Raw genomic sequence first — 20,845 nt, 5'->3', positions numbered from 1 at the left:
GGAACATCTCTCGATGTGTAAATTGACCAGAGTCAGAAGATTAATTTACCAAGTCTTTTAGGTCATACAACAAATACCACAGTGAAAAATAGTCTTCTAAATCTCAAAATTTATTAACGGTGGTAGGTTGTAGTAGTCACTTTGTAAATGTATGATAAAATTAGCTAGTGTGTTGGGATGAGACTTGAGAGAAATCCACGACAAGTAAGGACAAAGATTCAAACAACGCCTAAAACGGCTTGGGACAATATTGCCTCCATGGCTCCATGTCAACAATTTATCACCTCTACCTGTATAACCCTCGCGCAGAGCAAGACTTTGAGAACATATTTTTCTTCCTCGAATGGATAGATCATGAGGAGCCCCAGATTTTTAGAAAAAGTTATCTTATTTTGTTGTCTAAACAAAAAAAAGTACGATATATCCACCCGAATCTACCCAATAATTTTTACTGAAATAAAAAATACTCACTGCAAGTGAGTACAGGGAAGATCGATTCGTTACTCATGCATGTGGAAAGACCAATACATCTTTTTGATAAAAACGTTACTTTACCCATGATGTATGTTATATAATGTGGCCCTCTTATATATCACATTTTTTTTTGCATTAGTGAGCGGGTTAAACGGCCCAACCCTGAACAAGAGCAACTAGCCAAAAAGCAACAGAAAACAACTAAGAGACAAAAACACTATACAATTCAACTCCAACCCTTTCTTAGTCTAATAACACTCGTCTCAGACTATAGCAACCAGCTCAGCTGGTAGCCTTTGAAAATTAATTTCTTGCTCTTCAGCTGGCCCACTCTTAGCAAGGAAGTCAACTGCCATGTTCACCTCTCGCACCACATACTTGAAAGTCCTAAGAATCTTTATATTTTTGTGGTAGATGCACGTCCATTTGGCCAAACATCTTGGTTACCTATACCACATTATTGTTCCCTTTTTTCTTAATGGGACGTGAATCATTTAAATGAACCTTTTTTTTAAGAGGCATTTAAATGAACTTACACCAACAACTTTTATAGAAGTAGGAGTGTCTAATTTGCGTTTAACGACACGCATAGTTCTACACTTCTGCCAAAATGTAATGTCAATCCTTATTGATAAATTTAAGAAATGTAATGTATAGTTTTGGGAAGTGTAATTTTAGTGAAAATGTAGTATATTGTAAAAAAAAAAAAAAAAAAAAGAGAGGGGGGAGTATATTGATTTTGTGGTGGCTTTGGATGAGTAATAACAGTCAAAATTCAAGGCGGATAAAGGGGCAAAATGGATACAATTTTGTTAGTATTTTTACTATGTTTTTTTCTTCCTATCCAAAACTATATCCATTTTCTCCTCTAAAAGTTTGTTTACTGACCAGAAACGTGTACAAATTCTAACAACACCACGTTACCTTCCAACATCCACATTCAAACTCTCAAATAAATTCAAAATCATCTTAACCACTGATCTCAATCAAACTAAATCTTGTCCGTTGATTTACATCTCCAAGTTTCAACACAAAATGTATGAAAACAGAGAGGAAAATCCAAAGGTTCATCTCATCTACTTTTCTCTTTCTAACTTCTCTTACCAAAAACTTGAAAAAACACAGAAAATTTAACAACAAAGGAATTCAAATTAACAATCATGGCTGAAATTCTGAGCAAAAGTTATCTGATTTCTCCTTCATATTGTTCTTCACATCTCTACTCTGTGTCATCTGCTTCACTAAAAGACCCTTCTTCTTCTTTAAAACTTCAACCCCTCAAATCTTCCATAGGCAGCGAATTTCATGGGCTTAAGATTTCACATAATTATCAATTTGAGAGACAGAAACCCAGTAAAGGAAATCTTCAAGCTTTTCCTATACAGGTATGTTCTGATTTTATACTACTATTTATGGGTTTTTTTTTCTTAGATTTTTTTCAAGTTTGAGCTTAATTTTTCATATTTGTTAGCTTAGATCTCTAATGGGTTTTCTCTATTGGGATTTTTTTTTTCACAAATTTGTGCAGATGAGTCTTTGTATTGGGAAAGCTCAAAAATGGTGGCAAAAGGGGATTCAACCAAATATGAAAGAGATAACTTGTGCACAAGATCTAGTTGATTCTTTGTTAAAAGCAGGAGATAAATTAGTTATTGTTGATTTCTTTTCACCTGGTTGTGGTGGTTGCAAGGCTCTTCATCCAAAGGTAAAGTCACATCCTTTCTCTCTCTTCTCATCTCTAATCTCTCTCTCTAAAAGTGTATAAAAAGATCTGATTTTGATTATGGGTTTAATTTTTTTGTTATAGATCTGTCAATTTGCAGAGATGAACCCAGATGTTCAATTCATTCAAGTGAACTATGAAGATCATAAATCAATGAGTTATAGCCTTAATGTTCATGTTCTTCCTTTCTTCCGATTTTATAGAGGAGCTCATGGTCGTTTATGTAGCTTTAGCTGCACCAATGCCACAGTAAGTTTCTCTCTCTATGATCAATTTTTCGAATTTTCTCTCTCTAAGAAAAACCCATTTTCAATCCTATCTTCTTTTTTCATTCATCTGAAAAATTTGATCTTTGATTTGTAATTACAGATCAAGAAATTCAGAGATGCATTAGCCAAGCACACTACAGAAAGATGCAGTCTTGGGCCAACAAAAGGACTAGAAGAATCAGAACTCATTGCTTTAGCTGGAAACAAGGATCTTTCCTTCAATTATACACCAAAACCCAGACCAGTTGAAGAACCAGTTCCAACCCTAACCCAAGAACTAGGTCGAAAATCAGAACCAGTTCAAGCAAGCAGCATAAAATTACCTCTTCCCTCTACTTCTCAAGCCACGAGTAAAGACTCTGAGGAGAAAACATTGATCAGTACTGGGAGATGACCTAATGTGGGTTTAAAATAATTTCACCCGCCCCATCTTAGTACTACCCTTTTTACCCATTTTTGTACATATCTTTCTTATGTTAGCTCCTTGTGCATTTACTCATCCTGTTGGTTAGAGGGAGAGAGCGAAGCTCACTTTGCTTGAACAGGTATTTGTGACTTCCTAAGAAGACAAATAGAGCAGGAATAGGATCTTATCTCGTGGCCTATACTTACCTATCAGACCACAAGTCTGGAGCTACTTTAAGTCAGAACTCTTCTCCGGACAGATTTGTTCCGCGTTTTCAGGCGTCGATTTGTCCGCTTTTTCTGATGCGGTGTGAGCTGGAAAAGGAATCTTTAACCTTGTCAAAAGGGCAGCTGAGTGAAGGATAATACTTATTGAAGTTGTTCTTGTACTTGCAGTGTGCTATATGTATTCGCAGGCTGTTTCTTTTTGTTAACTTGCCTTGCTCTTACTTAATATAGAGAGTTGAGGTTTTTTTGCTGCTCTTTTAATAGATCTTGGCTTCATGTCATCTGAGATGTGGAATTATGAAAATCAATTTTGAATCAATTCAATTGAATCAACAAATGTCATAAAATTTTGTAATGAGGTCAAGTCATTTACGTACTATTACCATTTATGTAGTAACAAAATGTGTTAGTAACAAAATGTGTTGCACTGCGAAAGATCAGCCAATGTTAGGAGGGGCTGGCTGGGTTTTAGGCCCCTTTGTGTTGCACGCCTGTGTGGACCTGCCACAGGTCAAATGGGGTACTGGGGTTCGGAGGGGATGGGTATTAGGCCCCTCTGTGTTGCACGCCGTGTGGGCATGCCACATGTCAAATGGGGCTGGGTTTTAGGCTCCTCGGCACGTCGTGTTGTTCCCTAGAATAATATGAGAACAACTCGTACACCACCATGACATGCCAAACGGTCACCCACCCCACCATGGGTTGTGGTGTTCCCTGAAACGATATGGGAACAACTCACGCACTACCATGACGTGCCAAACAACTCACGCACTACCATGACGTGCCAAACTGTCACACACACCACCGTGGGTCGTGTTGTTCTCTGTGAACGATATGGGAACAGCTGACGTGCCAAACTGTCACACACACCACCATGGGTCGTGTGGTTCTCTGTGAACAATATGAGAACAGCTCATGCACCACCATGATGTGCCAAACAGTCACACTTCAGAATGTCTCAACACAGTTAAGCTGTTACAATGGGCCGCTCTTCTGTCTAGGCTCTTGAGGCTGGATATGACTACGCTTAAATGTTGTGCTCGGCCACTCTCAATCAATTCAATTTTCGAATACTTTTAACTTCAAAATCTAGAGATGAGAGGAGAAGAATCAAATTTCATCTTGTGGTTGATATTTGGAAACAGATGATCTCCAAGAATAAATTTTCCATCTATTTGCACTTAATGGGGAAGAAGACTCTCAAATATTAACCCGCCAAAACCAAACAGATATAATAATTGGGCGTTTGTCCTAAGACCTCCAATTAATAAGACATTGCTCAAAATTCCGAGTCTTCTATATAAAACAATGCTGGTACCACTCCGATCACCAGATCTCCTTTCTTTATTAAAACAATGTTCAAACTTCAAAAGCTTATGTCAAATTCATGGCTTTATGATCTCAAGGGGTCTAGATCAAAGCAACATTCTTCTTAGTAAATTCATTGATACATGTTCATTCTTGGGTTTCAATGATTATGGGTTTTCTGTGTTTAAGCTTAAAACCCAACCAGATATATATCTTTATAACACAATGATCAAAGCTTTATCTCATACTGATTCTGCAAAAGATGCAATTTTTTTGTATAATAGAATTCAAGTTATGGGTTTTAGACCAGATACTTATTCATTCCCTTTTGTGTTAAAATCTGTAGTTCATTTATCTGATGTTGAATTAGGAAAACAGATTCATGGTCAGTCAATTCGAACTGGGTTAGATTCTGATGTTCATGTTGTAACTGGTTTAATTCAGATGTATTCTGCTTGTGGGTTTGTTTTCGAAGCTCGGAAGCTGTTTGACAATATTCCTCTTAGAGATGTAGTCTCTTGGAATGCAATGGTTGCTGGGTATGCTAAAGTTGGTGACATGGACAGTGCACGAGAACTTTTCGATGAAATGCCAGAGAGAAATGTGATCTCTTGGACGACCATCATTGCGGGTTATGCTCAAACGAATCGGCCGGAGGAGGCAATTATGATATTTAGGAAAATGCAGCTTGAGAATGTTGACCCAGATGAAATAGCAATGTTGGCTGCCCTTTCCGCCTGTGCTCATTTGGGTGCTCTTGAATTAGGAGAATGGATTCATAATTACATAGAAAAACATGGATTCTTTAAGATGGTTCCGCTCACAAATGCCCTCATCGACATGTACGTTAAGTCAGGAAATATAAAAAAGGCAATAGAAATTTTTGAGAAAATGAAGCATAGAAGCGTAATAACTTGGACAACAATGATTGCGGGTTTGGCTCTTCATGGTCTTGGTAGAGAAGCACTTGAAATGTTCATTCGCATGGAAAGAACGAGAATGAAGCCCAATGAAGTCACATTTCTAGCCATCCTTTCCGCTTGTAGTCATGTTGGGTTGGTCGAAGAAGGTCGTTGGTATTTTAAGAATATGAGGTCGAAGTATCACATAAAGCCCAAGATTGAACACTACGGATGCATGATTGATCTCCTTGGGCGCGCTGGTTACCTTCGCGAGGCACAAGAGCTGGTCAAGGGAATGCCATATGAATCAAATGGAGCTATATGGGGGTCTCTTTTAGCTGCTTCTAGAGTCCATGGTGATGTTGAGCTTGGAGAGTGTGCTTTGAAGCATCTCATTGAGGTGGAACCTCATAACAGTGGGAACTATACACTTCTATCCAACATATATGCAGCTTCTGGGAAATGGAACGAAGTAGGAATCGTAAGAAAAGCAATGAGAGATCAGGGAGTAAAGAAAATGACGGGAGGGAGTTCTATTGAAATGAACCACAAATTTCATGAGTTCAGTGCAGGAGATAAATCACATGCCGAGTCTGAGAGAATTTATGAAGTTCTCTATGAGATTAATGGGCAGTTAAGAATGGCTGGATATATTCCGAATGATTCTGGAAGCCTGCTCGCATTTGATGATGGATGATGGAATATTTCTTTAAGACAGTTTCAAGAAAATGAGACAACGTGAATCACTCTTTCGCACCATCACACAGTTCTAAGGATGCCACCCATCTTATATCACGTCTCCAGTAAGTTTGACAGAAAGAATGGAATTTCACCCAAACAACAGTGATTCTTAGAAGATATTTTACTTAATTTAACTAACTAGCTTCGTGGAAGTTCTCATTATTAATTACTGACGTCCACAGTGGGGCTTAACTTGCACTTCCAATTGTATCTCTACTTGCATGTAAATGTGCTAACAAGTAGTTTACCTTTTTATGGCTCACCAAATTCAGAAAAGATCAGTGGCCGCATCGAGAAACAGGTATGCTCTTGCTCATTCATCTAAACTCCATATCAATAGTCCATATGCACACACATTTAGATGTATTGTCCTTTCTCAATGAATTAGTGGTACAATCAGAGCCAAGTCATTCTCTTGTTTGACTAAAATGACTCAGTAGTTCATGTATTTGCTGAATAAGTTAGTATGAAACTCTGCAATTTGCAATTTTGTGCGAATATCCATTGTAGTATCTATTTAATATATGTATTCTCATATTTTGAGTTCTGATCTCTTGAAGAGTTGATCCACTAATACAACAAATGCATTAGAAACCTGATTTACATGATTAGGATTTGACTAGATTTTTGAACTTATTTTCGTGTAAACAAATAGCTAAAACGCTGTTTTGTTTTGTCGTAAAAGGATGTCTCCTTATTGTGGATGAACTCATTTCACGTATAACTTTTCCTCACCATAACAGATTATCCGTGGAGCTTCACACGCTTGAAGTTCAGGTCGAACAATTGCAAAATGTAGACTTGTGGAGGCCAGTGAAAAGTTCAACATTAACTTACATTACAAAGCAGAACGAGTAATAATGAAAGTACAATGGAAAGCTTGAACACCTAACCTCGTGTAGTATCCGTGAATGATTCTTTAAAGCTTCAATCCATAGTAGAAGTCATGCCCCAGTTCCAAGCTTTGAATTCCTATTCCTAGGAGGATACCATAATGTAAAATCTGAACTTTTTGTTTTAGGAAGTCACAAATACCTGAAAGAAGACCAAAACCAAAAAAGATATTAGAATATTATGAAAAGAATCCTACAGCAATCTAAACATTATGATTTCTAGCTCTCACCTGTATTTTGTTTTTTATCTTGGCATTTTATACAGGGAGTAGTAAAATTCTTATGGTTTGCATCCTTCTGGTCCATTATCAAGTATGTTTGAGATCTTGGTTTTTGTAGGATAGGTGCTGTGATACCCTCTACACACTGAGGAGAGACAGCAAAGTCAGATATATCTCTATCTTCTTTAGAGGTGTTTCTTTCTGATACAGGAGCTTTTTGGAATTCTTGTTGTACTTGAGTGGGAGGAACTGCAACTTCATCAGAGGTTTCATGGCAACAACTCCAATTTTCTGGTTCCAGTTCAGACTTGCAGACTTGGTCACTGGACTTTTTGTTCAAGATAGCTTTATTACTCCCTGTGTCATATGGAAAAGATGGATGGTACCCACCTTCTGTGATTCTCGAATCCTCCAACTTACTTTGAGTTTCAGACATTAAGACTTGCTTATCAAATTTTCCTGTTAATAAGCCATTATGTTTGTTTTGGTTGGACTGGTCAGACCAACTATCTGGAGGGAAAGCTGGATTTTGTTTCTTGTTCTTGTTCCTCGTATCATTGAGCGCATGTTGTGTCTCCTTTATTATATCATTATCTGGAGAAATTTGATTAGATAGAGATTCCTCAGTAAAATCATTGTTGGATGAGGTTGGAGTTTTAGCTATTACCACCTCTATTTCAGAACATTGTGTTATGCCAATTTGAGCATTATTCTTGTCGGATAACCTTTTCTTTGTAACTTCACAATTACCCACGTCTTCACTACTTAAAATTTCCGCTTCTTCTAACCCAGTACCTCTCTTTTTCCTTTCTGCAGGCGGAATATTAGCTACCACCTGTTTGCCCTGATGAATATCCATTGTATCAGTCGGCCTTATCTTTTGTGGAAAGGCCCGATTTTCAACTTTTATCTCCTTTCTGGTGTCAATTTTATCTTCCTTTCTGGTGTCAATTTTATCTTTCTTTCTGGTTCCATACTCAGCAGAACTTTCACGATTATCAAGAGGCTTTGTACGAGGGGGCATTATTTCTGATGTTTTATCATCCCACGATTCAACTGATTTGACGTGGCATTCTGATTCATTATAACTGTATTCTCTTTCATAATCAGCACTGCGTTTCATTTTTGACCTGAGCAAGCAGCTATGCCTTGAAATGCTGTACTCTGATCCATGTTCTGAAATACCCTTCAAAGGAAATGTGATTGACTCCGCTGGGACAGATGAAGATCTTCTCACTCTCTTACGAGTGTGGTCTTTTCTTTGTCTATTTTCCTTATTTGAGAAATCAATGCCATTTTTTCTTCTACTACTAACGGTTGGCCTCATAAATCTGGGTAGCTTTGATAAGAGAGCTCCAGTGAGGTCTCGACCGTTACGCTTCTCCATCTGTACATGACTCTGTGGATCTTCATTATTTGGGTGGAAGGCCTCTAAATGATCATTCGATGACGGAAATGACCCTGTAAGATTGTTTAGTCGTTCATGTAGCTTATTGATATCTATTCTGACATTTTGGCACTCAAATTCAAGCTCTTTCACCTTCTGCAGTTGCTTGGCTACTTTGACTTCTTTTATGGACTGCGTTTCCTGGGTTTCTCACCATTTGCAAAACACAGAAGCAAGTTTAAGTGTATTGAGATGGTAATTGCAGCGAATTCAAATCTAATGAACGGGAAAACTATGGGTCGGAACTTGGATAGGCGTAGAAAAAGATAGAAAACAACTGATAAAGCTAGGGAAGAGTGGGTCAATCAAGCACAACAAAAAGTTGAGTCAATGAGAAGAATTCAGCATGAACAATAAATAACATATGAACTTACAGTTGGTTCATCATGGCCCAAGTGAGTACTTCTCACACGTGTGGCGAAGCTTAAGGAACATAGAGTCTCACATAGGTCATCTTCCTCTGGACTGACATGAACAAGCATCAATGTTTTTGAATCCTCTCCTGCACACAAGGTGGAAGCATTCAAGAAAAGAGGAATGGCTTAAAATCAGAAAGGTAGGACGAGTCCAAGCCGTCCTCTCTCTGTGCAGACAGAGGCAGTTTCTAGGCATCGTGACGACGTTGGTATGGGAAATATTCCGCGTTAACCACAAATTGAAGTGCACCTGCATCTTGGACTCTCAAGTTCGAAAGAGATTAGTTTCTTGGACTCTGATGTAAGTATTCCCTTTAGTAGCTGTAGCTTAATTTTAAATTTAAAGATCTAAATACTTACCCTTTAGTTTACAAGAGCATAAAAGATAGGTTCAGGGAGAGAAGCATAATTACCTAGACAGTCCCTAAGAACTTGTGTTAGCTTGCTATTCCTGTCAAAATTACATTGTTGAATAAGTTTATTTCTTATGAGAAAGAAAAATATACTGATTGATGAGTTAATACCTAGACCCACTAAAATCTATTTGGCTGAATTTTACGAAATCACAAGGTTTGACAACTTCTTGTTGCTATAGTTACCTGTAAGGTACATGGGGCATCCTTTTCTGGAGAGCATTGATGACATCTCCGAGGGCAGACAAGGATAGATTGATGGCTTTTCCTTCTTCAAATCTTTTTCCTTGTGCCTTTGTCTTTAACACTCGTTCGCTTCCACCAAGATCAACCATCCATATTTTATTTGTTTCCTTTCGTCTTTCAGGAGCATCGAAACTCGACAAAGTTATGCGGATTAAGCTGTTTTGAGCAGAAATTTATCAAATTCCGACCCCAACCTAAGTTGTTTGTAATTCTTATATTACTTAAAGCCAATTCAGAAAAATTATGCTAGTAAGCTGAAACATCTTTTGGTCTAAGTTTGAATCTTATCTCGGATGCTAGGAAACTGAGTTGAATTAATTCATACCAGTGAGATCTGCTTGAAGTCGCATTGCAATTTGTAGACGCAGTTGATCGAACCCCACTACCTAATTTGTAGAGTCTTTTAGCTTGGTTGATATCACTCACTCTAATAGCTACGAGGTTACCAATCTCGACCCCACCCTTGGGATCTGCTTGAATTGTAAGACTGGATAAAAATTCGTAAATATATCAGCTATTACCTTTGTTTTATACTTTTATCTTACCAGATTTACCAAGTAATTGTGCTCGATTTGTCTAATGGGTGAACTAAATTTGAAGTAATTGCAAACTCACCTTTGTCTCATAAGATCTGTGGATTGTGTCATCCGAGGGACAAGTAAGTCTCTGAGGTTGCCCATATAAATCTCAACCATACTAAAAGTATAGATAAATTTGTGGCAGCTGTCCTCTGCTTGCTTAAATAATGCATCCATCGTTCGGGGAACAACCCCTGGACAATCTGGTTCACCTTCCTAAAGTGTTCAGGCCAATGTAAGTAAGTAATATACACTATATAGGACTCTTACTGAATATCGGTTCCGTACTGAATTAGCGGCTCACGTAATCCTAACTCTGACTACCTGGTTATTCTTTATCATGAACTAATTTGAGTTTCTGTTGTTTTGTTTGATTCAGGGAGACCCATTTCATCAGAGTTTTGAGCTATCAAACAGGTGAAATGATCACTTAGGAGAACTCAAATAAGCAATTTGATACATACCATGGTAAAAGTTTTTCCTGTTCCTGTCTGACCATACGCGAAAATGCATGTGTTATAGCCATCCAAGGCAGATTTTATCACCGGCTCAATTTCTGAAAAGACTTCATCTGTGTGATAAGAGACCACGATCCAAGTTAGCAAACAGCTATTTCAGTTGATATTCGCATAAATGATTTAAAGAAAGGGAAATCCAAGCACCTTGTGATGAATGTGGGTGGAAAACTTTATCGAAACTGTACAGTTTACTCTTGTTTTCATTAAGTTTCAGAATCACATTTTTAGAATCTGAAGCAACTACTACTCCTTGGTGCTTCTCCGTCAATGCGTTCATAGGCTTTATTCGGCAAAATACGCGAATATTTCCTGAAATGATACTCATGATCAATAGTATATACTATTACTAAATAATCAAGTATAAAGCTTCAACTATTAGACCTCTCTAATTTCATTCGACTCTGTTTATTTGCCAGGTTAGCCTGAATCTCCTATCAAGTTTTATCTTGCTCTGCCTTCCCTAGACCCTTCGACCCGTGGTAAGATTACACTAACTTTATGAGATACATTAATTAGTTGTTTTCAGCTTCTGTCGATTTTAGATGACTAACCTTTCAAGTCTAGAAAATCATTCAAGGCTTGCTTCCTCTGCAAATTTAGTTGATTTAGATGAGCATGTAAACCAGCAAGATCACCTGTTCAAGATGAAAATAGATAAATCAAAACGAATGCATGAATTTGTATCGATCGTTAGTAAGTTCAGAATAATACCTTGAATCTTCATGACAACAGAACTCGCATCATCATCATAATCATCCTTTTTCTCAGAGAAACCACAAGATTGTTCATTAGATGGTGGCAAATGTGTGATAATATCACAAACTGATTCAACCCAAGTTGAAGTAAGATGTGTTTTTAATCCTAAAAGAGAATGAATTGACTTAACAAGGTTACGAATATATCTTCTCGACTCCATCGTCTTCGAAAAGATAGTATCTTCAAAAGTTGCAGAGAACAGTTCTTTTCATTTCTCTCTCATCAATCTAAAGTTTTGGTTCATACCCATTCACTATACTGAAACTGTGTAGTAATTGTTGTGATTCTTCTTAGGAATTAAATCAAGAAACAGAGTTCATCAAGGTGATCAAGAAGCAAGAATTATCAGTTTTCTGCTTAAACAAAAGGTGTTCTTGATGAAACCTAACAGGTATGAACTTATAGAGTCTCTTTATTTGTAATCTAAACTCTATATTGTAGGTGAAAGAGAGATTGAAACTCAGAAAACACTTGGAAATAAACTGTAATCAAGAATGCTCAAAAAGCAGGAGGTAATTAAGAAAGCTAATACGAAATTAATGTTGTTAAAAAGCAAGGTTTTTTACACTCATTGTGTTTTAATTGAAAGATTAGGAGCACTTAAATTTGATCAAAAGTAAAGACATCTCAGTAGTATTTCTGTTTCACCAACTACAACAATAATACCACCTCTTTTTCTCAATATAAATTCTCTTCTTCTTACACTAATCAAATCCTTTGTCTTTTTCATATCTTATAGATGTGGAAGCTATACCAAACAAGACATTTTCACCTCACAAGAGAAAACTGCATATCAACTTCCAACAAGAATCACTACACCTACATACATGTTTATGACATTTTGCAGCCATCGGCCCTCCATGTTCGGCGATTTAGGCAACGAAAGTTGGCTACTTCGGTATGTCTTTCGTTAAGTAAGTTGATTTTATAATGATCAGATAAAATATAAAAAGTTATAAAAAAAATTATTGGTAGACGAACAATATTATTACAACAAATTTTTATTTATGTGGATACATTGGGCCGATTTCTTGCTTTCTTGTTAAGTCAGTGTTCTAAGGATCACGTTAAGTCTTAAGTTTATTCATTCTAATATACTATAAGTCCTCGGTTTAGGGAAAATTTGTCATTTAAAAGAACATAAAATTCAATAAATTAAGAAACAAAAAACAAAATACGAGCTAGTTTAGTACGAGTGTCTGTTGTTATTGACAGCTTACTTCGATAATCAAAATTGCAATAAATATAGCTGTTACAAACCCTAATAATCAAAATCAAAATCATTCCATGAAAATTATATCAAACCAGAAGAAATTCCAAAAATTTGACTTATTTCTTGATTGGGTAGACTCTAACTTGATCTAAAATAGGACCACAAAGATCACCAAAGCCATCAAACTTAGTATGGTAAAAACCACTATAAAAACTTATTCTAGTTCTATTTGAAACAGCTTTGAAGGTGAAACTAAACTTCTTGAACTGACCCTTTCCCGTTGACACGAACTCGGCTACTAACTTTTTCTCAGCAGCGTAAGCCTCGACAGTCATCGACCCGTGGCACAAATTCCTTGCATCTCCGACCAGGAAAGATAGTTTATATAATGTGTTAGGGACTGTTCTTAGGATTTGAGCAATTGAGCTCTCTCTTCCTGATACCAACTCAACTGCAGCAAGTCCAAATGGGACATGGAAGTGTTTTGAGTCGATATATCGGGCCGCTTTCAAGGATTCGATGATCCAGTAAGGAAGAGGAGAAACTTGGTCTTCCTGTTTAGGAGGAAGAAGAACTCCTGTTGAGAAGTTACTGAATACATGTGGACCACATTCAAATCCACCATTTTTAACCAAATTGGCTGCAAAAACATAAAAACAAACTTAGACTTAACCCTAACTAGTTTAGTACAAAGCTGCAATGGTAAACCGAAAGATAAAGTATATGTCTATATATATATACACATATACATACCTCTATCGTACCCGTGAGGGACGATTTCCTTGATAGCAACATGATCAATGAGAGGGCCACAAGTAGGATCTTCTTGAATACCAGGGTTATGAAAAGTGACCTTAACCGACTTCGATTTAGCAATGAAAGCCCAAGCATAAGTATCACCACCATCACTACTATAAAGTGTCTGAAGAGGAAGTTGTCCTGATTGATTTGGAACACTGACTTCCAAAACCTCATCTTGTGCACATGTTCTGGTTGCACCGAATGTGAGTGAATAGTAAGAACCAGGTTTAAGTCCTCTTAGGGTTTGAGAGATGTTAGCTTCATTTCCAAGCCTAACAGCATGAGCCCCACGAGGTATTGCATAGAAAAACCCTCCTGGTTGACGACCGGCCGATATGTATTCAACCATCTCACTTATCACCCATTTGGGTAGTGATTTCTTCCCAATAATCACTGTTTTGTTTAGATTGGATGGCTTTGGTCCTTGTTCAAAGTCCCCATTTGGGATAAGTGCTGTTTAATTATATCAAAACAACAACTTAATTAGAAGTTAATAACAACCATAAAAATGAAAAACATTAGATACCCAACTTACTAAATAGATTAAAACCCTTAAAAGAACTCTAAGAAAATGCAATGAGATGAGTATGAATACCATCTAGATATTTAGGTTTAGCTGCAAATGCCGACGTGTCGAAAAGAAGCGAAAATACAAGAAAAACAGACACTAATGCTACTTTCATTTTGATGATGATCCTGCAAAGAGGATAATAATGAAGAAACCCTAGAGAGGAGATAGCAATTACAGATGGAAAGTGAAATGAGAAGAGGTTTTTGGTAATGGATTTATAGTAGTGAAAATGTGAATGCATGGGAAATTAAGAAGAAAAGAGAAATAGACAAGATCCACGTTCCAAACCCAACTAAGTAGCTGAGAATTTATATTATAATATTCTCTTCTTCTTCTACTTCCTCCAATCTCAATATATTCTTTCATTCAATCAAATTATAGTACTACTAATTTAACATTAATAACTAATTATAGTAACTCACTCTGTTCTTCATTAATTGATGAATTAACAAAGTTATGTCAACTAATAATTGAGAGTTTCCAAATAGTCGGTTTCTTATTGGCCGTTGAAAAAAAAAATGAACACAGAAACGTAAAAGAATCTACCGAATGGTTTGTTTTTTTTGATGAAATCTACCGAATGGTATTTATTCATTTAATAGATACTATCTTTCAATACTTAAACATTTGAAATTTGTTGACCAGATTCAAATCGAATTTGTTAGACCACTCTCCTAATGCATGTGCCATAGTAAAATATCGGTCGCACTCTTTACGTGAGAGTTTGGGGAGGGCCAGATAGCTTTTGTTTATTTTGTAAATCCCATATGGATTGTTTTTTTAGAACCGGTTACATTGTCGTTACAATTGACATTGAATACATCAAAGATGTGATAAGCTTGCTATCCGCCCACTCGCCCAACTACACCACATTATTTATACATTAATAATCTCAATTCAAATAACCAAAGATTCCACGATTCGAACCTGGGACCTCCAGTGGTTTCTGGAGTTTATGTCAACACCTTGGAGCCACTTGGGCTACCAACTGTTAGACCCCATATAGATTGTTAACACAAGGTTAAGATATCTAAATCAAAATATCTTGGTAGTTGGTAGAGATTTCGTGGTGCCTATAAAACTTCCAAAACAGTATCCTGTTTTCTAAAGACTAAAGGCACCTGCCACTTTTTTTCTTAAACCACAACTTCTCCTTCCAAAATGACTATAATTGCAGAAGGCACCATCTTCCTCCGCCCCCGAAATCGTCAAATTTACTGATGACGCCCATAACGACAAGGCACTCGACTTTTCTTCTCAAGGTAAGAGTATCGCGCACAAAAGATTTTGACGAAATTCTTGACTTATTGACTCAATTTCACACCCAAAACCTTTGTTTGACAAGTACATCGATCAACTGATCCAAAAAATATATATTTGAATTGCCTATAAGACCTCCATACTGGTAGGTAAAATCCAACAAGTGCCCCGAAACGGTCGATTTACTAAAATGATACTCAACTTTTGTGCAACTCTACTTTTTACCACCGGCATTTTTTGTCGTTTTCATTATGTTTTACTAAATTTTTATAATGACTATATGGCTCGATAAAAATTGTATATAGATTAAAACTTAAGCTTCACACTATTTAATGATGAAGGCGGGTGGAGAGATGATCAAGTTAATTTGAAAGAGGATTGAGAGATAAGCTTCTTTATCCCTTAATCATTCTTGTTATCCTTTATCTTGTTAACTAAGCTGTAAAGACCAACCTTATTCTTTTCTTCTGTTTGTAGGAAGATATTATAATGAGATGAATGATCACTTTAATTTTTAGATTATCAAATTGATTTTAACAGCCAATGTTTACTACTACAATTTTCTTCGAGCTATTTCTATACTTATTACTCCAAATTAAAAATAAACGAAGATTTGACTTAAATTATGGTTTGCAACCATTGTTAACGTATAACGAAAACAAGGCCAAGAAAAGGATGAAAACAAGGACGAAGGGACTCAACAACCAAATTATAGTGTACGTGTTATGTCAAAGAAATTATAATATAGTCTTCATGTATATGTCAACTAAACTACAAGATAATAGTTTCCAAGGGAATTGTGTTACCTAGCAAATCCCTTATTTTGAGGTCAAACTCTCCTAATCCACCTCCCAAATATTTTTCTAGACATAGATGTTTACATAACAATATTCAAGATCACTATATACTTGCATTTTGTGTCAAATTAAGAAAATCAACTATATACCCCCACCATATAATGTACTTCTATGTTTGTTAGGTTTTAGAATTCTTATGGATCATACTTTTGTTGTGTGGTAATATGTGCATATCTTGGCACTTAAATCACAATTGAAGCTTTGTAATCATGTTGCTCAATATGTCATGGACTCCTTGTGTTGTCTTTTAGATGTGGAGAGTTTGAAGACCAGTGTTCAAATCGTATTGTTTTATTACGAGTAACGAGTCCATCTTCCATACATACATTAAATTTAGTTTTATACATAGTCTTTTTTAGGAATTTTAGTTGGAGACAAGATGCACATGAATAGCAATTTCAATGAAAATCAAATTTAGATCCTAAATATGAGGAGATAAATAAGTTTAGGGTTTCCACTAATCTCATGCTGAAATAATGGTCATATTGTTCATTAATAGTTTCAAAATAAAAAGTCAGAGATGCCCAATTCCCCAATTCCAGATGACCAGAGTACCAAACTTATAATATACTATTAATTTAAAGTCAAATGCACAACCTCTTGGACTCCTTAACTTCATGTGCATTGTTTTGGTATCAACTAACCTTATATTATACTAATCTAAACACCTTGTTAAGTGAAGATTATTAAAATATGAAAAAAGAAAATCAAATGCAGTTGCACAAAGAACGCCGATCAATGAGATCAAATTGGATTGATTTAATCAATTAAACATCAAAATCTAAATGAATTCAAATTGAAATAAATATTCAATGTTCTTAAAATCCCTCTCTTCAAGGGGCTAGTATTGTTTAGTGTACATTTTCATTTGAGGCATGATAAAACCAACAACCCTTGCTAAAACTGCACAAATTCAAGCTTAAGAAGTATTAATGTCTTTTTTGGTGGGTCGTGGAGGTTTTTTTCAGAAGAAGAAGCATTACCTCTTCGTTTTAAGTTTTGAGTACCAAAATCAATGACGATGTCAGTCTTTTTTGGAGCTTGGCTCGTGAAAGATAGATCGATTTAAACCGTGCCATTTGTGGACTTTAATAAGGTGAATCCGTCTTGATAGATATGTTAGGTCTAGTTTGTTAAGTATGCCTTATAGCCCCTCATGCTCAATATGCATTGTTAGAACTCTTGATTTTTGGCACAGGTTAAATTCTTGTACTCTGACTCAGGGAAGTACATGCTTAATTAAAATATATTCAGTTTCTAGGTTTCTGTTTCTCTTCAATAAAATATAAAACCACACTTCTCTTCTACACAACTCACCAATATACGTGTCCGATTGACAAGTTAGAGAGTTGTGAAAAATGGATTTAAAAATTCTGAATCTTATGGTATGCTTTCTTTTGTCTGCAGAATATATTAAAAAAATTTGAAATTTTATTTGGACGCTTTAACTTGAAATGAGAAGGATAATTTACGAATCTTAATGTAACAAAATGTTTATCAAAAGAATCTACACAAATACATACTTGGGAGAAATATAGACTCTTCAATGTCGAGTTCAAACATAATTCGAAGGTAGTAAAACGCGAATCTCTTTAACTTCATAGAATATACAAAGTCCAGGTATGTACATATACATTTGTACGTGTTAGTTGTCATCACAACTTTTAGTTTTAGGAAGTTGTTTGACTAGGAGTATTTAGCCTCGCAAGGTGGTCCTCGATGATTCACACGGGATTTCACGTGCCCCATACTACTCGGGTTAGAGCGTAAGCTAGTGATGCTTTCGGCTACTGGACTCTCGCCCTTCATTTTGGTCAGAGAACATATCATTTTTACATGTCTCTTTCGTTATAAGGTTCATTCACCATTATCAACTTATAACCTTCTTTAACATTGTTTGAAACATAAAAGATGGGCAAAAATTACTAGTTATATGCTAGTTAAAGATAGGGCAACTAAAATTTTCAATGAAAAGAGAGGTATGCTTTTCAAGTGAGGAGGGAAATAATTTTAAAAACAAAAGGAGAAAAGGAATAGGGTTCTTTTCCTTTTCTTTATGTTTGTAGCTTTTGTTGGTTACCTTGACAGTTTTTAGTTTCAGTTATTATCTGTTAAGATACTTTCTTCGTTTACACATTTCCACCCACTTTATTTCAAATTTATAATAAATATTTTATTTATTTATTTATCTTATTTTAATATTTTATTACTCCCTCTATAAATACACCTTTAACCCTTCACTTCTTCTTCACCTTCTCTTCATAAGTTTCTCACTCAGAGGCAGCAAGTTTAGGGTTTCACTTTTCCATTCTTAGCATTTGTAAGCCCAAACCCACATTTTCATTTTCCATATTACTTCTATTTCAGTTCAAATTTCATTATTTCCGTCTTCAAAACATTAAGATCTAAAATGGGTTTTTTTTCCTCTGTTTTTTATGTAGGTAATGGATTTTTTTAGACTTTCCCTTCTAGCCCTATTTTTCACCATGTCCAAAACTGTACATGGTTCTGCTGGTAGATGGACTAATGCTCATGCTACTTTTTATGGAGGTGGTGATGCTTCTGGTACAATGGGTAAGAACAAAAAAAACCCTAAAACTAACTTTAATCACTCTGTTTCCCCCCTTTTCTTCCAATAATCTCATCTTTTTGTTCAATTTTTTTGACAGGAGGAGCTTGTGGGTATGGAAATCTAGTGAGTCAAGGTTATGGAACTGACACAGCTGCCCTAAGTACAGCTCTATTCAACAATGGAATGAGTTGTGGAGCTTGTTTTGAGATCAAATGTTCTGCTAATCAAGATAAACAATGGTGTTTACCTGGATCTGTAATTGTTACTGCTACAAATTTTTGCCCACCAAATTTTGCTGAATCAAACACAAATGGTGGTTGGTGTAATCCTCCTCTTCAACATTTTGATCTTGCTCAACCTGTTTACCTAAAAATTGCTCAATACAAATCTGGAATAGTTCCAGTTATGTATAGAAGGTAAAAATGACTTTTTTACCCCTTATCTTATCTTTTTACTCCATATTTTTATGTGAAAAAAAGACTATTTTACCCTTCAATATGTGAAACCCTAATTTTGTAGGTTTGTTTTTGTAGGGTTGCTTGTAAGAAGAGTGGTGGAATTAGGTTCACTATTAATGGGCATTCATACTTTAACCTAGTACTAATTACAAATGTTGGTGGAGCTGGTGATGTTGTATCTGTTTCAATTAAAGGTTCAAAGTCATCAAAATGGCAAGCTATGTCAAGAAATTGGGGTCAAAATTGGCAAAGCAACAACTTACTTGATGGTCAATCACTTTCATTTATGGTCAAAACAAGTGATGGAAAGACAGTCATCTCAGAAAATGTGGTTCCTACTAATTGGGCTTTTGGTCAAACCTTCAGTGGAAGTCAGTTCTAAATCCCTCAAAAACTAACCCCCCAAAAGCAATACTTTCAAACTTTTCTACTATTACTACTACTTTTTTCATCTAACTTTTACTCTATATAGTTGAAGAAGAAATCATGGTGGGTCTTTTTTACATGACTATTGCTATGATTTCTTTTTGTTTGTTCTAGGTTTTTTAGGTCTTTTTATGAAGTGGGTATTGCATTAAAAGTACCATTGGGTGGTGCTTTTAGAGGATTCTCAAATATATTAAAGAGGATTTCCTCATGTATGCAGGAAAGTGATTTGTGTGGTTTATGTAATTTTTGCTGTGGTGAATCAAAGTTTGTCACCCGCCCTTAAATTGCTTTCTTTTTGTGTTTTAGGTTAAAGAAGAGAGAGTGAGAGAGAGAGAGAGAGAGTTATAATCTATATGTATGTCTTTTTTTTATAAGTGTGTGTTTTTTTTTTGCTGAGGTGGGTTAGGGTTTTGTTACTCAGCTAGTAGAAGTGTAATGTTCTCAAATATCAATATATTAATGAAGATGTTTTGAGTGTGTTAAAATGAGATTATGTACTACTATCTTTTAAGAGTAATTAGAAGATCAACTTTAATTTTGGTGTGCCAAAACCCTAAATGAGATTATTTTGATGCAGGTCAATATCAAACAACATCAATTGGTGCAAGGGTCAAATGGCCTAGATTGGAAATATTCATAATTGCTTTATGTATTTTGCTAGTATTTTAGGATTTATTTGGTTTGTAGATTAGAAATCCAAAAATGACCACAATTTTAAATTGATTTTTAGAGGCTTTTAGTAGCTCTAAGTACCTTATTTATTGTGATAAGTTAATAAAGTTGTCTAGAGGCACCATTTGACCTCATGGAAACAAGACATCCATCTTTTTGCTAGTATTATGCGTCTGTATGAGTTATCTATACAAAGAGCTCAAAGTATAAATTTTGAATAATTTCATTACATATTTCTAATAAATTGGTAATTTTTCTAATACATTTTTCTACATCTAATCCCTATATAGTTCTACAAAACTTGTTGGTGGGGCCTATAACAAAGACGGCCTACAATTCCAGTAAGCCCGAATTATGGTCTCCTCGTACGACCTAGGTAAGCCTCTCATGTGTTTCAGTGCGCCGCCGGTAGGGTCAAGTTGCGTTCTTTAGTGTTTTTTCTGAATTGTTAGCGTGTCTCGAACCTCTGATCTC

At 35.9% G+C, this 20,845-nt stretch overlaps 5 protein-coding genes across 26 annotated transcripts; 3 read left to right on the top strand and 2 right to left on the bottom strand.

Annotated features, from left to right (window-relative positions):
* The first annotated feature begins 1,026 nt into the window (after positions 1–1,026).
* LOC147545446 (thioredoxin-like 1-1, chloroplastic) lies at positions 1,027–3,418 on the top strand. Of its 2 annotated transcripts, XR_015224363.1 has the most exons (5): positions 1,477–1,859; positions 2,003–2,179; positions 2,282–2,446; positions 2,567–3,179; positions 3,250–3,418. XR_015224363.1 is itself a non-coding variant. In XM_086638549.1 (4 exons), the coding sequence occupies exons 1-4, from the start codon at positions 1,635–1,637 to the stop codon at positions 2,858–2,860; spliced, it is 861 nt and encodes a 286-aa protein (XP_086494675.1). In that variant the 5' UTR covers positions 1,027–1,634; the 3' UTR covers positions 2,861–3,418. The 2 variants fall into 2 exon arrangements, 1 of the variants encoding a protein (XP_086494675.1); XM_086638549.1 differs by having other exon boundaries at positions 1,027–1,859; positions 2,567–3,418.
* Positions 3,419–4,018: 600 nt separating this feature from the next.
* Positions 4,019–12,563, top strand: LOC147545444 (Pentatricopeptide repeat (PPR) superfamily protein). Of its 20 annotated transcripts, XM_086638541.1 has the most exons (9): positions 4,280–6,112; positions 6,233–6,351; positions 7,288–7,546; positions 7,981–8,627; positions 8,714–9,328; positions 10,644–10,938; positions 11,199–11,261; positions 11,833–11,929; positions 12,278–12,563. In XM_086638541.1, exon 1 carries the CDS (start codon positions 4,408–4,410, stop codon positions 6,004–6,006), a length of 1,599 nt encoding a protein of 532 aa, XP_086494667.1. In that variant the 5' UTR covers positions 4,280–4,407; the 3' UTR covers positions 6,007–6,112; positions 6,233–6,351; positions 7,288–7,546; positions 7,981–8,627; positions 8,714–9,328; positions 10,644–10,938; positions 11,199–11,261; positions 11,833–11,929; positions 12,278–12,563. The 20 variants fall into 20 exon arrangements, with proteins under 20 accessions (XP_086494671.1, XP_086494659.1, XP_086494660.1 ...); XM_086638539.1 differs by having other exon boundaries at positions 4,191–6,351; positions 9,623–10,938; XM_086638536.1 differs by having other exon boundaries at positions 4,280–6,351; positions 7,283–7,546; positions 10,644–10,732.
* Positions 6,538–12,459, bottom strand: LOC147545445 (kinesin-like protein KIN-14B). Its single transcript, XM_086638524.1, has 11 exons — positions 11,494–12,459; positions 11,334–11,417; positions 10,927–11,091; positions 10,729–10,835; positions 10,302–10,480; positions 10,012–10,173; positions 9,627–9,842; positions 9,441–9,478; positions 8,986–9,113; positions 7,174–8,752; positions 6,538–7,085 (listed from the first exon to the last, which is right to left on the bottom strand). The coding sequence occupies exons 1-11, from the start codon at positions 11,696–11,698 to the stop codon at positions 6,970–6,972; spliced, it is 2,979 nt and encodes a 992-aa protein (XP_086494650.1). The 5' UTR covers positions 11,699–12,459; the 3' UTR covers positions 6,538–6,969.
* A 160-nt stretch (positions 12,564–12,723) lies between the features above and the next one.
* LOC147545443 (protein TEEBE-like) lies at positions 12,724–14,349 on the bottom strand. The gene is made up of 3 exons (XM_086638553.1): positions 14,148–14,349; positions 13,505–14,005; positions 12,724–13,391 (listed from the first exon to the last, which is right to left on the bottom strand). Exons 1-3 carry the CDS (start codon positions 14,233–14,235, stop codon positions 12,868–12,870), a joined length of 1,113 nt encoding a protein of 370 aa, XP_086494679.1. The 5' UTR covers positions 14,236–14,349; the 3' UTR covers positions 12,724–12,867.
* A 4,096-nt stretch (positions 14,350–18,445) lies between these two features.
* On the top strand, positions 18,446–20,184 carry LOC147545442 (expansin-A10-like). Of its 2 annotated transcripts, XM_086638552.1 has the most exons (4): positions 18,446–18,560; positions 18,682–18,814; positions 18,910–19,228; positions 19,346–20,184. In XM_086638552.1, the coding sequence occupies exons 2-4, from the start codon at positions 18,685–18,687 to the stop codon at positions 19,650–19,652; spliced, it is 756 nt and encodes a 251-aa protein (XP_086494678.1). In that variant the 5' UTR covers positions 18,446–18,560; positions 18,682–18,684; the 3' UTR covers positions 19,653–20,184. The 2 variants fall into 2 exon arrangements, with proteins under 2 accessions (XP_086494678.1, XP_086494677.1); XM_086638551.1 differs by lacking the exon at positions 18,446–18,560 and having other exon boundaries at positions 18,676–18,814.
* The last annotated feature ends 661 nt before the right edge of the window (positions 20,185–20,845 follow it).

The sequence above is a fragment of the Eschscholzia californica genome, unplaced genomic scaffold, assembly GCF_041429995.1.
Source record: "Eschscholzia californica isolate CP2 unplaced genomic scaffold, dmEscCali1.0.p SCAF_4, whole genome shotgun sequence".
Lineage (NCBI taxonomy): Eukaryota > Viridiplantae > Streptophyta > Magnoliopsida > Ranunculales > Papaveraceae > Eschscholzia > Eschscholzia californica.
The sequence above is the reverse complement of the archived record's forward strand: the minus strand, read 5'-3'. Positions and strand labels throughout refer to the sequence as shown.

Bases quoted from the DNA above. Each gene is read 5' to 3' on its own strand.
- LOC147545444 (XM_086638533.1), top strand. From the start codon at position 4,408: ATGCTGGTACCACTCCGATCACCAGATCTCCTTTCTTTATTAAAACAA.
- LOC147545442 (XM_086638552.1), top strand. From the start codon at position 18,685: ATGGATTTTTTTAGACTTTCCCTTCTAGCCCTATTTTTCACCATGTCC. The intron at 18,815-18,909 runs GTAAGAACAAAA...TTTTTTTGACAG, and splicing joins TGATGCTTCTGGTACAATGG to GAGGAGCTTGTGGGTATGGA. The intron at 19,229-19,345 runs GTAAAAATGACT...TTGTTTTTGTAG, and splicing joins GTTCCAGTTATGTATAGAAG to GGTTGCTTGTAAGAAGAGTG.
- LOC147545445 (XM_086638524.1), bottom strand. From the start codon at position 11,698: ATGGAGTCGAGAAGATATATTCGTAACCTTGTTAAGTCAATTCATTCT. The intron at 10,836-10,926 runs GTGCTTGGATTT...CTTATCACACAG, and splicing joins CCACCCACATTCATCACAAG to ATGAAGTCTTTTCAGAAATT. The intron at 9,114-9,440 runs GTAATTATGCTT...CCTTGTGTGCAG, and splicing joins AGTTCTTAGGGACTGTCTAG to GAGAGGATTCAAAAACATTG.
- LOC147545446 (XM_086638549.1), top strand. From the start codon at position 1,635: ATGGCTGAAATTCTGAGCAAAAGTTATCTGATTTCTCCTTCATATTGT. The intron at 1,860-2,002 runs GTATGTTCTGAT...AAATTTGTGCAG, and splicing joins TTCAAGCTTTTCCTATACAG to ATGAGTCTTTGTATTGGGAA. The intron at 2,447-2,566 runs GTAAGTTTCTCT...TTGTAATTACAG, and splicing joins TTAGCTGCACCAATGCCACA to ATCAAGAAATTCAGAGATGC.
- LOC147545443 (XM_086638553.1), bottom strand. From the start codon at position 14,235: ATGAAAGTAGCATTAGTGTCTGTTTTTCTTGTATTTTCGCTTCTTTTC. The intron at 14,006-14,147 runs GTATTCATACTC...ATAATTAAACAG, and splicing joins TAAACCTAAATATCTAGATG to CACTTATCCCAAATGGGGAC. The intron at 13,392-13,504 runs GTATGTATATGT...ATGTTTTTGCAG, and splicing joins CCCTCACGGGTACGATAGAG to CCAATTTGGTTAAAAATGGT.